Here is a 17,827-nt window from a genome sequence, read left to right on the forward strand (position 1 = left end):
GGGGAAAAAAAAATCACCAATAATAAGGATAAATCAGATTTTAAAAATTAAGACAAAAGAGATTCCAAACATCACCTCTAGGTTGGTATCAGTTCCATTTTTCTAGTTAAAGTGGTTACCTAACCCCTCAAACATGGGACAATGTGATAGCAAAAGACATCTTATTCCAAGTAATGTTCTCTCAGGAATTTAATATTGTGGCCTACTTGATACAGATCTGTATAGACTTTATAGATTTCCTGGATACCTTTAATCACACAGCTTATAATAACAGCAATTTTTAAAATCCCACATTATGGAAGCTGTGGCAAATAATAACATGGGTGGGATTAGTATACAGTAAGTCCAAAGTAAATTAAGCCAAATCAAATATGGAGGCAAAAGGATTATATTCCTCCCCAAGGTTTAGTTAACTGAATTTTATTAGGCTTGATTTCTGGTAGGTAGGCACAATAACAAGTTTCCAACTTAACAGGAAGCCCTAAGAAGAAAGTTGTTTAGATACCATTCTATCCTTTCTTTGGGGTAAGGGAGGTACTGAGCATTGAACTCATGGATGCTTTATCCTCAGTCCTTTTACATTTTTTGAGACAGGGTATTGCAAAGTTGCTGCGGGTCTCCCTAAAGTGTTGAGGCTGACCTTGAATTTGTGATCCTCCTCCTGCCTCAACCTTCTGAGCTGCTGGAATTGCAGGTGTGCATAACCTTGCCCAGCTCCAGACTATTCTCTTTAACCTCTAAGCATTATCCATTGGTTCTCTCCTACCTTTTATTCCTATTTTCTATTGACTGCATTAGAAATTTTTCCCTAGTTTGGTGTGGTGGTGTACACCTGTAATCCCAGAAACTCAGGCAGCTGAGGCAAGAGGATCACAAGTTCAAAGTTAGCCTCAGCAATTCAGTGAGGTCCTGTCTCCAACTAAAAATAAAAAGGGCTGGGGGCAGGGGTGGCTTTGTGGTTAAGCACCTCTGGGTTCAATCCTGGTACTAAATTTTAAAAAAGAAAAGTTTTTCTTTGTATAATAAGATGTGGTAGCTTCTTTTAGACAGTGAAATTTTTGTGTGAAGCTTTAGGGAAAACAGCACAAACATAAATTTTTAGTTATTATGATTTCATAAAGAAGTAATCTATTGTCTGACCCACAAGAAAATGGAAAAGAAGCCTGGTGTGGTGGTGCACGCCATAATCAAAGCCAGCCTCAGCCACTTAGTGAGGCCCTAAACAACTCAGTGAGACCCTGTCTCTAAATAAAAGACAAAAAAAAGGAGGGGGGGGGTGCTGGGGATGAGGCTCAGTGATTGAGTGCCCCTAGGTTCAATCCCAGGTACAAAAAAAAAAAAGAAGAAAATGGAAAAGATGATGGCTGTCACCTCTGCTTCCTTATGAAAATTTTGTTAATGTCGTTCAATGAAGATGCTCAGCCTTCATATAACTTTCACTATTTTCGGAGAAGTAAAAGAACCTTATCCTGTCACACACTACACTTTTGAGATTAGAAGTAGAATACCGTACCTAGTGATATCATCAAAGACACCATATCCTGCTTTCTTATCCATTACCCACTGGCCAATGAACATACTGGGAGAAGAAGAAGTCAGTTTTCCGCTTCGAAGGAGACCATGACCATGACGCATGTTATCTTGAAAGCAGCCTTCAAACACTTCACCAGAGGCATAACTATGGTTGGAAAGAATGGATAAAGATCACACACACAATTGAATTCTGATGTTTATCTTAGTCTAAAAACTCTAAAACTATACTTTATCTCAGTGGTAACTATAACTATATACTTGTTTATATAATCATTTTTCAATCAAAAACTCATTTTTCAATGATTGAGCCTAAGAAGTTAAAGACATCATGGGTGGTTATCTTGCATTAATAACATGGAGAAAAATTATATTAGTTCCTTATGAGAAAATTAAATAATAAGTTGTCGATAAAGAGAGAAGAATATTAGAGTTGAGTAATAAAATTAAATTTGTAGACAAGATGTGGGAAATGTTATGGTTTATATGACATATACAATTTAGATAAGAATCAAAGTTAATAGCTTAGAATTTCATCTTGTGATATATGAGGGGTTGCTCTTTATAGGAAGATTATACTTTTAGTCATTAAGAGTCATTAAATAGGTGCTGGGGCTCAGTGGTAGAGTGCTTGCCTAGCATGTATGAGGCACTGAGTTTGATCCTCAGCACCACATTAAAAAATATATTTTTTTTTTTTAAAAAAGAGTCATCAAATAAAATTTACTCCTTAGAAATTCTGGCTACACAAACTTTAGATTTACATGGTTCTTTGAAAAAGCAATACCAGTCTAATAACCTTTCTAACATAATTACCTATAGACTCCTTGACCACACATTTTTCCTTCTTTCCAGTGGCCCACATAATGGTCTTCTTTGTTCAGAGCCTTGTTTGGAATTCTGTATTCTCCATACCTACCAAGGAACATTTAAAAACACCAGAAGATACATTTATGATCTATTCACCTTTATTATGTATATGTCAGTAAGCATTTTAATGTGGACAGAGAAAAGATTTCCCTACAGGAAGAAAGGGGAGGTTGGTTAAGTTGTATCTATTACTTAGATCAACTGGCAAGCCTTAGAAGGGACATCAAGCCTACAGTGTACTGACAGAATGGATGCTTTATTCCAAGGCCAGTGAAAAGCAAAGCCCTGTGCTCCAGGCCTATCTCTCTAACTAATAAGCTGTATCACCTTATGTAAGTCTGGGAATCCATCATCTCTCATTGGTATAATAAAGGGGGTAAAGCATATTATCTAAAGGCTCTTTCATTTTAGAAATCTATTAAAAAGAGATCAAAAGACATAAAAAAATTTGTATTATCACATATACACAATCATGTACTACTCATATATAAATTACTTCCTTAGCATGACACAAAATGTCACCACCATAATTTTATTGTGTAAATATATTAACAGTGTTATAAAATATGACAAGCTCATGAAAAAATTTATGCCAAGTTTATGAAAAAGATGTTATTAGAGTATCATTAGGATAATACATCACTTGCAAAATTTCCTTTTTTTAATGTACCCTTTATATCGAATACACCTTATGCCTCATATTTCACATACATTACTACCATGTCTCCCAGCAACCAAATGCCAACAAGAGTCTAATGTCCATTTTATAAATCAAGGAAATCAAGGCATATAGCAATTAAATAATTTGACTAAATTCATAAATCTAGGTACTGGAACTGTTGGAGTTTGCATGGGAGTTTCCTTATCAGCACAGTCCCAAATGCTTGAGGCCTGTCTCTGAGGAGTCAGTGACATAGATAATTACAAATTACAATACAAGATAAGCGGTGATAAAGGAGAGTGCAAAGTGCACTGGGGCTAGAGAAAGGAAAATCTCACAATGGCAGAGAGCAGGGCAGGGCAGAACTCCTCAAGATTGCCCTTGGGACAGACATATCACAAAAATTAAAGATGATTTAAAACTAAAAGGAAAATTGCTCTTGTTCTTTGTGTAAAGGGGGCACTACTGTCTGGACAACCTCACCATTGACATTCCCCAAGGAATGGGAAATGGAGGGAAAGCACAGATCCATTTTAATAGATGGAAGGCTATGTAACTGAGGCCACGTGACTATTAAGGTAAATCAGAGGCTACACCCCATATTCCTAGCTCCATTTATGGTCACACATCTGCAGTGTAAGATCTAAAAAACAAAATGAAAATCTATTGCATATTTGAAAAGCAACTCTGAACATAATATAACTTGTGATCAAACTCAAAATTTATTCTTATGCTTTAAACAATTTTCTTACCCATCTTCCAAGCCATTCCTGAATAAGCCAGAATACATTTTTCCATCAGGCCACTTCAAGATCCCTCTGGAAAGCATAAGCAAAGAATAATGCATATCAACTAATGTTTCAGGTACTTTTTCTATAATGTGACTTTAATTTCTCCTAATTGCAGGGACAAATCTTAAGCATTTTTACCTGCCATGAGGTTTCCCTGATAGCCACCGCCCATCATAAGTGGCATCCTTTAGGCGAGGATCCTTGTAGAATGTATATTTGGCACTGCGTGAAATGGGTGGTTCCTGCCTCTGAACACTGCTACCACTTCCATAAGGTGGAAGATCAGATGTGCCCCTCAAAGCGTGATCCACAGCTTGGCTTATGGCTCGTAGCCACTTAGTCTAGGAGTAGAAAGTGAATGTCAATAAGCTTAAGGCAATAAGTCATCAAACACGACTTTAATCACAGTTTTCTTTGTTGTAATTTTTCTGTCTCCTAATACTTTTCTAATTATTGAGTAATACAACTTAGTTATATGGTTAAGATTATGTTACACTGAAAAAAAACCCATTTTTTTGGTTTAATAAAGAATTATATAACTATGGATTCTTAGTCAAGCAAGAACAATTTTTATTTCCTCTTTACTACCAAAAGAGGCAGAAATAACCAGGTCAAAGACTGAAAGAAAATACCATAACGGACTAACCTTTTCCTGGGGTGTTGATGAAATGAGAGTGAATTGTTCTTCAGGTGTAGTTATCTTTAGGCCATTCCTAAAATGTTTACAAGGATAAATACCAGTAGGTATGACAAACTGTCATTACAATATCAATCCTAAAATATGAAAAGCAGTCTATTTATTTCAGGAGGGGCAGAAGTCAATTAAATATAAATGCTAATGGCCTGATTTTGAATCCCACAGTAGGGGAAAGGATGCAGAGCTACTTTGCTCTGTGTTAACAATGGGGATGAGAGCAATGGAGATGCCCTTCTACTCTCTATCTTGATTTTTACAATGGGCCATTTTATTATCAACAGGCCACTTAACCATCAAATGTGTTAGGAAGTCTGATTACTCAGCCTTCCAAGCCTTCCTGAGTGTCTTTTTTTTTTTTTTTTTTTTAAACAAACAAAAAACATGTAAGGAAATGACCTGGGTAACAGGGAGAGAAGTGGAGGTAAGCTGGGAAGAGGAAGTGCACTTACACATTACCAGCTTCTTCAGAAAGTGGCTCCACCCACAGTGTGGCCAAAGGGAATACATGGTGTGTGGAGAACTGAAATAAGAGAACACAGAGGTATGTCTGTGAAAGTCCACACACACCTAGGGTCTCTGCGCACATCCTCTGCATGCCCTTGGCCCATATGGACCTATCTCTGCAGCATAATCCCCTTGCAATGGTTAAGTCCACGTGGGTGCTACCATCTCTGCCACTGAGTCCCCATAATATAACTAAACCCAGTGACAATTGCCATCACTGCTGCAGGGACCTCTTCATATGGCTGACACTCATTCTCAATATAAATAAAGGATATTGTTCAGTGATAAAGCTCCTGCCTCGTGGCACACAAGGTCCTAGGTTTGGTCCCCAACACTAAACAAACAAACAAAAGTTCTCTGAAATCCAGCCTATACTACAAATGCAAGCTGTAGCTAAATATTTTCTTTTATTTAACAGTTGCAGAGAAATCACAATAGTTTTTAATACAAATTGATAGTCATGTACTACCTAATGACATTCTGGCCTATGGTGGACCACACATATGATTACAATAAAGGTGAAAAATTCCTGTCACTGCACAATACCTTATTCATGTGTTTGTGGTGACACTGATGTAAACAAACCTGTTTAGATACATTTAAATATACAAATATTTTCCATTGTGTTACAATTGCCTATGGTACTCAGTATGGTACCTGCTTTACAAGTTTGTAGCCTGAGAATAACAGGTGTATAGTGGGCTATATCATCCAGGTTTTTGAAGCACACTCTATGATGTTTGCAGAACAAGATTACCTACCAACATGTTTCTTAGTATGTCATTAAGTAACATATGACTGTAGTCATTAAGAATAAAGCCTGTTAGAAATCTGGCCTACCTGGGCATGGACCAGAGCATCATTAAAGAGAATGAACCAATTCACAGAAAACCTCCCAGCATGCTGCAGAGAGAGGGCTCGGTTACTACTTTCACATAGCAGTCGACGCTCTGGCTTCCTCAAGGAATCCTCGAATTAAAAACAAATACTATGTTAAACAATCAAAATTATTTTAACACGCAAAGAAAAAGTGAAGCAGACACAAACCACATTTAGGGGAATCTCCTGGTCATGGCTCAGCATGGTATTTTACTTATATTTACATGGGATCCAAATACTTCATAAAATTAGAGCCCTAAGGATATTAAAAAGAAGACAGGAACAAACTAAAGAAGGTAAGCCTTCAGAGGATTCCTAGAAATGAAGGGAGGTGTTGGTATTTAAAGCCCCCATTGCTATGATAGGATCATTAAAACACTATTGTTATAAACAAGTGAGAAACCAAGAAAATGATGGCAATTGTTATGGAAATGCCTGCTGTTTGCTGGAGTAACAAATGTCAGTTGGCATGGATTACCGTCATTTTTCCAGGAAAAGTCTTCCAGAAGCCCAGTGTGTACTCTGCTTCCTTCCTTTTCCTGCCGAGATGGAGAGCAAGAGACTCATAACAAGAACTGGAATCCTGCAGTTTCTGATATTCTGGAGATGTCTAGAGGCCAATAATTAAGAAAAACAAGAAAAGAATATAAAACAATTGTCTAGAATCTGTAGCCTTAGTGTGATTTAGACATGTAGTATTTAATTGAGGGAGAAAATTCAGCCCAAGGACAGCAGTAGTACACTAAAGGGAACTGGGAAAAAGATTCATTTCCAAAAATACTTACGATGTAAGTATGTCTACATGAGACGGGGAATAATGCAAGGGGTGGGGGAAGAGTGCACACTGGCAATTATCAGTGAGGACACAGGTTAGGGCAGGAGGTCTCAAATGTTTTATTTTCAGAGTCCCTGTAGGGCATACCTATTGATAACTGTCATTTTAGATAATAAGAATTTTTTAAAGATATTCATTCATTTCAAATAAAATTTAAGATTTTAAATGATAACTGTATTTCCCCAAAAAAAGCATTTTTAGTAAGAAAACTGGCACTGATTTTCATTTTTTCAAATCTCTTCATTATCACTTAAAAGACAATAGCCAGATTTTTATATCTACTTGTGCTTTTGTTTGGTTGAAATATCGGAAGAAAATCTGGCCTTATAAGGATAGATAACTAGAAAAGGGAGATGTACTTTAATATCTATTTAAAATAATTATATAGATATTTTCCTTTGATACATACTAAAACTTAAGATAGTTTCTTATAGGGTAGCTACAAAAGTAAAATCTGAAACCACAGCAAGAAACTTCTGTACTGTTATATATCCACTGGAGTATCTTGCACTTTAAGTCACTTTCATCATACATGATTCTGTAACATTGTAGATGGGGCAACTGGAAAACACTAAGTTATACAGATCTTCCAAATATAGATACATTTTTATATACAACATCAAAAAACATTAATATTACCATCTATTTGATCAGAAAAAGTTCTAAGCATTGGGAAACTATCAGTGATTGTCTAATTTTTGCTTATAAAAGTCCAGATTTGCTGGGTGCTGTAATCCCAGCAACTTGAAAGATTGAGGGAGGAGGACCAAAAGTTTGAGGCCAGCCTTATCAACTTAGTGAGACCTTGTCTCAAAGTAAAAAGGGTTGGGGATGTAGCTTAGTGGTAAAGTGCCCCTGAATCCAATCCCCATACCAAAAAAAGAAAAAGGTTCAGATTTTACCATTGGCAACAAATATCATCATGTTTTCCCTGAAACAATAGGTTCCTATACTCATATTTAAGAAAATATCTCACAATACCCAATTCTGAATAACCATAGTTTATCATCTGTCCATTTAAATTGTGCACTCAAGTTAAAAAAAAAAAAATAGCAATTCTCAACTCGATTGCCATTGTGCTTTTTCTTGAGAAAACTTGGGGTGATAGCTGAACTGCTCTATGGGCACTTTCCATTTTATCACACAGAGAATTAAGAAGACATCTACTCAATGGCCGGGGTTAAATAAAGTTAATAATTTTAATGGCTTCCTCATTCTTTTTTTTTTTAAACATTTATTTTTTAGTTGTGGGTGGACACAATACCTTTATTTTTTATTTTTACATGGTGCTGGAGGATTGAATCCAGTGCCTCACGCATGCTAGGCAAGCACTCCACCACTGAGGCACAACCTCTGCCCCTGCTTCCTCATTCTTAAAGGAAACTGGAATTTTTGTTTTGGTTTTAAACTGCAAGTACAAGGCTAGTACAGTTTGTTACCTACCATTGCCTGATTCCTGCTAAGGAACCAGCAGTTTTACCCATCTTTACTTTTGTACTATTAGTGCAAATCGCAACATGGAAAAAAGGACAAATGTCTTGGTATTGTCATGAAAATAGAACCAACTGCCAAGACAGGATACAACTGCTGCGCCATATGGTAAATGAGCAGAAGGTAAGAGTGGCTTATATTCATATTTGCTGGATGCCTGTAATCCCAGCAACTTTAAAATACTTAACAAACATTTAATGAGTATCTAAGAGATTTGTCTTCTAGGAGCTTATAAGTAGGCAGGAAAGATTGAAAAACATGTAATACAGGATAATGCAAGTTTTTAAAATAGTTTCTATATCAGGAGACAATATAGTAAGGAAAGTGGTTAAAAGAACACACTCTGAAGTCAGAATGCCTGATATGAATTCTAGCTCTGGCAATTCTCTGATGTGCCTCAATTCTCTCATCTGTAAAAGGGGGATAGTAGTAATACCTATTTCATAGGTTTGATGTGGAGACCAAAAAACTAGAAGATGAAATGCATTAAACAAACATTAAATATTATTAATTTTTATGGGGAAGTTTAAAAAATATACAAAATGATGATCTAGGTTGTACCTTAGACTTACTAACTTATACTTTACAATAATGGAACACAGGTGTGTGTTTTGAGAAAACTTCCACAGATGATTTCAATACACTGTGACAAGGAACACTGATAAACGTAATGGAGAAACAAAGTGCTGGCGAAGCACAGAGGAGGAAGTAACTAAGTTAAGAGCTGGGAATGGGAGGAAGAAGCAGTATAGGCTAGAAGGGCTTGATTTTTAAAAAATAATAACAACTTTGGAGCCAGGCCTTTAAGGTTTCCATAGTGAGGATAGTGTTAAGGTTACTTTAGGAAGGAAATATAAAGCACATGACTAACGTATCAGACATAGGAAAAGATAAGACTAGAAACAAAAGAGGGTTAGAGTATGCAAGGCCTTGATTGACAAACAGTCTTGATTATTCCTCAGAATTATGCCCTTCAAATTAGAAATAGTACAACACCAGTGTTGCTGAACAATTCTAAGCTGATCTAATAGAGTAAACTTTTGATCAACTGAGGCCATATTGAGGTGAAATCTCCATCTTGTTGGGTTATTTTGTGGCTCAAACCTGCACAGCTAAAACTAGATCAGTCTGGGTGAAAATAAAATCAGACTAAAGGAAAGACATAGGAGATCACACAAGTATCAAATACAGAAATCCCATATCAGTTTCTGGGTCACTCTGGGGACTGAATCTGTCCAGATCAGAAGATACATTCCAAAATTATAAAGGTTTTAAGGGGGGCTGGGGTTGTGGCTCAGTGGTAGAACACTTGCCTCACACATGTGAGGCACTGGGTTTGATCCTCAGCACCACACAAAAATAAACAAACAAATAAAGATTAAAAAAAAAAGTTTTAAGGAACCCTGGAATCATTACGGTTTCTCTAGAGTTCTTCAGAGTAGAAACAAAATGCAATCACACATTTCAGTATAATTGCAAAAGTGAATATCTCAGCATCAGCTCTTATACCCAAATCCTAGAGTGGTTCTAATTTCCTAGGGCTCCAATTGGTTAATTTTACACAGAAAGTAGACTGGCTAACATTTGAGAAAATCCTATAACAGTGATTTCTCAAAGCACTTGCTTCAGTGACCAAAACACCTGACATCAGTCTAGCATGAATCCAGGCCAGGTGGTAACTCCATTACCTCACAGGTGTGTACCATTATACAGAAGCCAGGGTTTAAAGAGTTCCGTGTCACTCATACTCAGTATGCATTCCACAGACACTGACAACTACTGAATGAGTAGCACTCATAATAGTCTCAAGTTTAGACACAGTTTCATAAAGTGAATATAATCCATTTGGATATGGTCCTGAAAGGAAGCTGAATCCAAAGCAAAGAAAACAAGATTTACCTACACTTTCATGTTCCCAAAGAAAAAGAAATTTAATTAAACACATGTAAATACTAATGAAGTTTTAGATCTTATGGTAGCATAACCCAAACAGACTACCATGATCCTTTAGCTTCATTAGTATCCAAAGGGGGTACATATGGAAACTTACCACTTCAAAACAAGTAGCAAGCTTTAGCAAAACTTTTGCATAATTATGAAGCCGTCTAATTGGCAAGAAAAACAATGTATTCAGTATTTCCATCAACTGAGTGCTTTCATCATTCACTTCTGATAAGTCTTGCAGCAGCTCTTGGTTTTTATTTAAGAAATCACTGGAGGTAGAAGGAAAAAAATTCAGTTAATAATTCTGTATTAGCTAATACACAGGATATTGTGTAGAAAATTTTATCAGATAGTACCTTTGTTCAGAATATACATATTTAGGTGCTATGTTCTAGGAAATGAATCATATATTTCACAGTTTGGGGGAATAATCAGAGACCAAATTACACCATTACCTGTTATTTTCAAAGCAAAGAGTCTAAATTTTAATTCATTTAGTAAAAGGATCAAGTCAAGACTTTCCCTGGGCCCTCAAAAACACACAGCCCTATAAAACATGATCTTTGGATATTAGGATAACTGGAGGAACACATTTGCTTACATGGCAGGTTTAGCAAGAAGTTGGAATCCTCCCATAACCAGGAAATTTGTAATTGATGTGCAATACCTTGAGCAAAAAAAGAAAACACATGTATATTAGTGATAAAATGTAAATAGTTCTTCAGAGTTTTCAAGCAAGTATCTGGAACAGATGCTTCTTGAAATCTCACCAATGAGTTTCAGAACTTTAGTGATGTCAACATTCGGGAACTGTAAAGGAATGAAGAAAAGAGCAGATTGTGGGATAATCACAAGAGGGTGGGGAGTGGTAAATTCCAGTTTAGGGGAAAACGTTAATAAAACAGGAAATTTTAATAGCATCTAAAGCTATGAAGATGCTGAATTTATTTGGCAGATAGTAAATGGTAACTAACTGGAAAAAATATGATTAAGGTTGTTTAATTTTAATGAAAATTTAATCTTTACTTCAAGTTTCCCAAGATTTCAGAAAATGAATAATAGTGTAGGTAAGAAAACATGTTTAAAGAGCTTGAGTGTGAAAATATTAGAAAATGTTGATTACATGTTGACACGGCTAGAGAGGTAGACAAACTGCTCTAAGCTAGGTACATTAACTTTATACTCATTTTGAAAGAAAAGGAACACCCCCCCCCTCTCTCTTTTTTTTTNGGTACACTCCTGTTAACTCTAGTGGCTCAGGAGGCTGAGGCAGGAAGATCACAAGTTCAAAGTCAGCCTAAGTAACTTAGTAAGGCCCTAAGCAACTTAATGAGACCAGGTCTCAAAATGAAAAATAAAAAGGGCTGAGGATGTGGGTCAATGGTTAAGCACCCCTGGGTCCAACCCCTGTAACAACAACAACAAAAAAAATCATAAACACAGTTATATTTTGTACCATCTATAGGAATAAAAATAAATTCATGTTTGAGGTAAGAATGAATAAAGAATAAAACCAATACATATTTCAGCATAGCAGCATAAAATAGTATACATTAAAATAATACTTAAAGTATGCCCTAAATCATAATATCAACATACAAATCAAGACAAAATGAGAAAATTTCTAAGTTAAATTTTCAAATACACCCAGGAAAGTTTACTTAAACAACAGAAAGAACCTTCCATAACTATTCTATGTTTTATTGAGGAAATAATAAATAAAAGCAGACATCAGAACAGCTCCATATTTATAGTTGGTCTTAAAATAATTTTGTTTAATTTCTTATTTCCTCAAATTTTACTACAAATTACTTAAGTAAACAAAATAATCAGATTTACTATAGTACATTTCATGTAAATTAAGTATACTATCAATCACTGCCAGAATATAGAAGGAAATAAGAGAATCCAGAATTTTTTTTCCCGTTAAAGAAAACTGAATTTTAGCAATGCAGAAGTACAGTCGGTTTAAAATTAAAATACTGCTTTTCAATTTCTATTACCTTATGTCACTCTCCCTAATCTAGTCTCTTCTGATTAAGGAGCTGTTCTCCTTGGCAGAATAACCCTGCAGAGATTGAACATGACACGGGACTGGATACTTGCTCTGTATAACTATCCAAGAAGAGACTTGCATGTTTCAGAATGACCAAACTCCTCGCTTCCTTTATCCCCTGAAGGAAGCTGCTCAGGGAGGCTCCATGCTGACCAATTAAGTAACACAGCTTGCTGAAACGGCCTGCCACCTCCTGTAACAGCTGGACTGCAGGCACAGTGCCCAAATTGTCTGCAACAGAATAATAATGATGACAACACAAAGACCAAATGCTTTCTTATGATTAAATGATTATATTATATATGATTATATGATCAAGAGTTTTACTTTTCTAAGAATACTTAACATTTTGAGATGTAGTTTCATCTATAGAACCCAAATAATTACAGAAAATTTTACAGAAAGCAATTTCAGAAATCATGGAATCCAATCATTTGAGGAACTTATTAAAAACAAATTCACAGGAACTTTTAAGTTCTGACCCAGTAGATCTAGTATTAAGATTCCAGCTAGTTAGTTTAAAAAAAAAAAAAAAAAAGTCCTTTCTAGCTGAAGATTAACCAAATTAGAACCTCTGAGCTACCCCAACATGTCTCAGGTTTTGAAAACATGTAATATGAAGCTAATAGAATGGAAGTGAATTATTCAATTTCACACAATTAGTGACATCCAGGAATTAAACTCACTTCTATAGCTACATCTTGATTAACCTTTTCAACATTTTGTACTAATTTCTGCTCTACTTGCCCCTTAGACAAGTTTAGTGCAGAGGGGGCAAACCAAAAATAATACTGCCTAGATCACTCTGAATTTTATAAAAGGCATCCATAGATTATTTGCCTTTTCCCACTCCAAAGTTACTCATTTCTAGGACTTCTTTCCAAGAAATGAAATAGATGAATAGATCAGATAAGACCAACACAAACATTGGGAACTGGGGCAGGGGAAAGGTAGTCTTCACTTTCTTTCCAGAGTAATCCAGGAAGGAGGGGTTGCTCCCTTTCCCTTGTCTAAATCCTATAGTGTTAGGCCCACCCAAGAGAGAGAATTTACAGAATAGGGACTGTGAACACTTAAAAATGCAAAGCATATTAAAAAAAGAAAGAAAAATGAGATCATCCCCAATTTACAAAGTGATTGTATTCACAAAGAATGAGGTAGTTGTTAGGAAAGCAGATGTTTTTCTATTAGGAATAATAGGTGAACCCACACGAGTTGATGTCATCTTAATGTAGGAAAACTGATATGCTAGAGATTAGCCTAAATTCTAGGTCCTCAAAGCGCAGCAGGGAGTAAAAGAGAAAAAGAAACTTCCTCTCCATTTTCCGAGCATAGGACCAAACAGAAAAAAATTTTGAAAAAAAAAAAAGGAATGGTTATCTTCAAACATTTCCCTGATCTATTTACCCCACATTCCTTCCTAACCTCCCAGAGACTCAGGTCCCAGTTATTATTGGAAAGCAGCATCCTATTGAGTACTACAGTAACTGCTTTCTCCACATCACAGCCTCACTTCTAATCCCTCTTTGTAGCCAAGAGAGGAAAAATAATAGATTTAATCAACTTGTGCTAATGTGGGATAAGACCCTTAACAATTGGGGGTGGGGGTACTGGAGATTTTACTCAAGGGCGCTTTACCACTATGCTACGTCCCCAGCCCTTTTTTTTATTTTGAGACAGGGTCTAAGTTGCTTAGGGTCTTGCTAAATTGCTGAGGCTGGCCTTAAACTTGTGATCCTCCTTTCTTAGCTTCCAGAGCTGCTGGGATTATAGGCATGTGTCACTGGGCCTGGCCCTTACCAATTATATGGAGATCACTTGTTAATCCAAATGAATCTACTTGATATAATTCTAAGACCTATAGCAAAGAAAATGAAAAATTCTGAGTATAATGGAAGATATCTTAACACAAGTAAACTGGAAGTGTTGCTTGGAAGTCCAAATGTTGGGTTATTTCCCCAGATATTAATATTCTAAAAGTTTCAATTTCAACTTGCATACGAAGAAGGAGCTCTGGGAGCAGCAGGATAGGGTGGAGACAGCTGGGCTAGTGAGAAACTAAAAACAGTTTGAATAGTCTGTGTCCAAAAAAAGAGAGGGGGAAGGGGAATGGAAAGAAAAGGAGTAAACCATAACTCAAAGGCTTTTCTTAAAGCCAGTTAAGGTAGTGTGTATGGTACTTGGAAGGCTAAGGCAGAAAGGATCACTTGAGTCCAGGAGTTCAATGCCAGGTTGAGTCACATAGCAAGACCTCATCCCTTTTTAAAAAAAAAAAAAAAAAACAACAAAACAATCAAACCACAAAGTCTTATTTATAATACAGGAAGAACAGATAAAACAAGAGCCCTGATGATTTGGAGTTGCTGGTGGGAAGAGGTTTCAACTTACCTAAACTGAGAAGAGGCCTGAGTATCTGAGATTTTATATCACTTAGTTTTGAATAGAATCGTCTTTCTGTAGTAGCCAATTCATGGAGACTGGCAATATACCCCATAATGTTTTTGTCCACCAAGGCTAGGTAGCTGTCTTTTCCTGCTGTTACTCTGCTTATATATCCAAGCTGAAAAAGAGGAAAATTTTAAAATTACAGATAAAATATAATTTATTAGCATCAATTTGGTGGGCTGAAGCTGGCTTATACCAACTGGAAAATGCAAATGATTAAATATTCAGGAATTTTTTAAGCAGGTCAATAAACCATTGATAGCTTCAAACTGACCATAGTGGAAATCTGCAAACATAAAGATCAGGACCTTTTCATTTGTTTATTTTAGAACTGGTTTGTTTTATATATATCTGGACCTAGGTATTGTTATATATATCTACTTCAATTTATCTCTAAGATACTTTTTATTTCATATTTCAAGTGCTTAGAACCATAGACATCCTAGATATATAGATCCAAATGACAGCTACAAGTCTCAGTAATCCCTTTTGCATGACATAAGATTAATGAGAATGAAGAAGAACCTTATGCTATATATGAAAGTATTAAGAGTCTAGGAATTATCTTGCCTTCTTGAAAGTAAAACAAAAAGGAATTTCCTTTAAGAAAACAGGGGATATGTTTCAGGATGTTGCTCTGGGCAAGTATTTTTTGGCTATCATCCAAAAAAGTATAAAAGAAAAAAACTAACAAATGGGATTATAGCAAACTAAAAAGCTTCTATACTGGAAAAGAAACAACAGAATGAAAAGAAAATACTGAACCTGTAGAATGGGAGAAAATACTTATAAACCATCCATCCAACAGAAGATTAATAATATAATAATAATAATATGTAAGGAGCTAAAAAAATTCAATAGCAAAAATCTTCCAAAAATCCACTGAACAAATGACCTAAATAGCCTTTTCTCAAAAGAAGATACACAAATATCTAACATATATGTGAAAAAATGTTCAACATCACTAGTTCATCAGGGAAATGCAAATTAAATCATAATGAGATATCTCACCCCAGTTAAAAGAATTATCAATAAAAAGATAAATGCTGGCAAAGATGTGAAGAGAAACTCTCATACACAGTTGGTAGGAATGTAAATTACTTCAGCCATTAGAGAAATCAGTATGAAGGCCTCAAAAAATTAGAAATAGGGCTGGGTTTGTGGCTCAGAGGTAGAGCGCTCTCCTAGCATGCATGAGGCACTGGGTTAGATCCTCAGCACCACATAAAGTAAAATAAAGACATTGTGTCCACCTATAACTAAAAAATAAATATTAAAAAATTAGAAATAGAATTATCATAAGTTCCAGCAATCCCACTCCTGGATATACACTCAAAGGAATTAAAATCAGTATGTGAAAGAGACATCTGCACTAGCATGTTTATTGCAGCATTATTCACAATAGCCAAGATACAGAATTAACCTAGGTGTTCACAGATGGATGAATGCATACAGAAAAAGTGATATATACACAAAATGAAATACTATTCAGCCAAAAAAAGAATGAAATACTGTCATTTGTACCAGCATGGATGGAACTAAAGGAAATGTCATTAAGTATAATAAGTCAGGTACAGAAAGACCCATAAAACATGTTCATTCTTACATATGGAAACTGAAAAAGTCAATCTCATTGAATTTGAAAACAGAAGCATGGTTACCAGAACCTGGGAAGGGTGTAGGGGCAGAAGTGATGGAAAAAGAGTGGTCAATGGGTATAGGGGTGTAGTAAGAAAGAGTAACTTCTAATGTTCTATAGCATGGTAGGATAACTATGGTTGGCAAAAACTGAGTATCTCAAAATAACTAAGAAAGGATTTTAAATGTTCTCAACAAAGAAAAGATAAATGTTTGAGGTGACAGATATACCAATTACCCCGAATTGATCATTATACACTGTATACATTTATTGAAGGTCACACTATACTCTGTAAATGTTTAATTAGTATGTGTCATTAAAATAGAATTTTTTTTTTTTTTTTTTAGGGAAAAGGGGTTTCTGTAAAAGGAATTTTTCATCATTCACCCATGATACCACTGAATGTAAACATGCAATGTCTTTATTTACATATCTTTATTAAACCAGCAGGCAAAATCTATACACAATGCAAAGTTAACATCCCATGGTAACCAAAGATATATATTGGAACCTCATCCCTTTCATCATCCTATTTCACCCTTATCTAAACTGTGGACCCTTTCAAAGAGAATATGGTCAACAACTACAGCCAATCAACATGCTGAAAAAACAAGCTATACATAAGTCAAGAGTCAAATCTTGAACAACGATGCCTTAGATCTTGTCCTATAAGAGCTTACTAGCCAGAAAAAGACTAAAAAGCAGTCCATAATACATATTATTCAACAAGAATAAGAAATACAAAATGTAGGAGCACTTAGGGTTAATTTTCCTATGGCATGTTACTTTGAGGATATGAGTTATTTGATTGAGGAACACAAAAACAGAAATAAATCAATGATTTACATTTATAAAAAGAAACACCAAAGCAGAAAAGCAGCACTAAGCAATGTGCCCAATCAAATGCAGAAAAGATATAGAAGTAACAAGAAATCCCACATATAGCTTTTTAATTTAGAACTGGATTATTTTTATAAGCAGTAGAAAATAAAATGAAAAGGTAAGAGATCAGGGGAAGCAATGAGAAACAGCACTGTTAATGGTCTGTAAGTCTGTCATAGTCTGCCACTAGCCCTTCTTAGGACCCTGCAGCTTTTACTTCCCACCAAGAGAAATTCATTTACTCTATTTGTATACTAATTCAACTGAGGGCTCCCTGAAACACACTCAGAACTTCATTGTGAAATGTGCTTTTCAATATACTGACATGAGGGTATTAATTCAACAAATACTTATAAAGTATGTACTATGAGAACCAAATAAGGACATAGCAAGGAAAGAAAACTAGACCAATATCCCTGATGAACTCAGATGTAAAAATACTTACAAAATATTGGCAAATCATATTCAATAACATATTAAGAAGACTGTACATCACAACCAAGTTGATATTATTCCAGAGATGCAAGGAAGGTTTGCCAGGTGCAGTGGCACACATCTGTAATTCCAGCAGCTCAGAAGGCTGAGATAGGAGGACGGCTAGTT

General features: G+C 35.6%; 1 protein-coding gene across 7 annotated transcripts in view; it reads right to left on the bottom strand.

The window, feature by feature from the left end:
* Als2 (alsin Rho guanine nucleotide exchange factor ALS2) overlaps positions 1-17,827 on the bottom strand; it is a 72,361-nt gene that overhangs the window by 19,752 nt on the left and 34,782 nt on the right. For 6 of the 7 annotated variants that reach the window (XM_015481268.2, XM_015481265.2, XM_048808320.1 and 3 more), the window contains 12 exons: positions 14,647-14,818; positions 12,309-12,489; positions 10,804-10,869; positions 10,309-10,471; positions 6,411-6,542; positions 5,894-6,022; positions 4,999-5,069; positions 4,499-4,565; positions 3,991-4,193; positions 3,814-3,879; positions 2,347-2,445; positions 1,514-1,678 (listed from right to left, as the gene is read on the bottom strand). In XM_015481268.2, coding sequence (XP_015336754.1) covers positions 1,514-1,678; positions 2,347-2,445; positions 3,814-3,879; positions 3,991-4,193; positions 4,499-4,565; positions 4,999-5,069; positions 5,894-6,022; positions 6,411-6,542; positions 10,309-10,471; positions 10,804-10,869; positions 12,309-12,489; positions 14,647-14,818 — 1,514 coding nt within the window. Of the gene's footprint in view, positions 1-1,513; positions 1,679-2,346; positions 2,446-3,813; positions 3,880-3,990; positions 4,194-4,498; positions 4,566-4,998; positions 5,070-5,893; positions 6,023-6,410; positions 6,543-10,308; positions 10,472-10,803; positions 10,870-12,205; positions 12,490-14,646; positions 14,819-17,827 lie in introns of those variants that run through there. The other variant, XR_007349439.1, reaches the window with a different exon arrangement.

Source organism: Marmota marmota, unplaced genomic scaffold (assembly GCF_001458135.2).
Source record: "Marmota marmota marmota unplaced genomic scaffold, marMar, whole genome shotgun sequence".
NCBI lineage: Eukaryota > Metazoa > Chordata > Mammalia > Rodentia > Sciuridae > Marmota > Marmota marmota.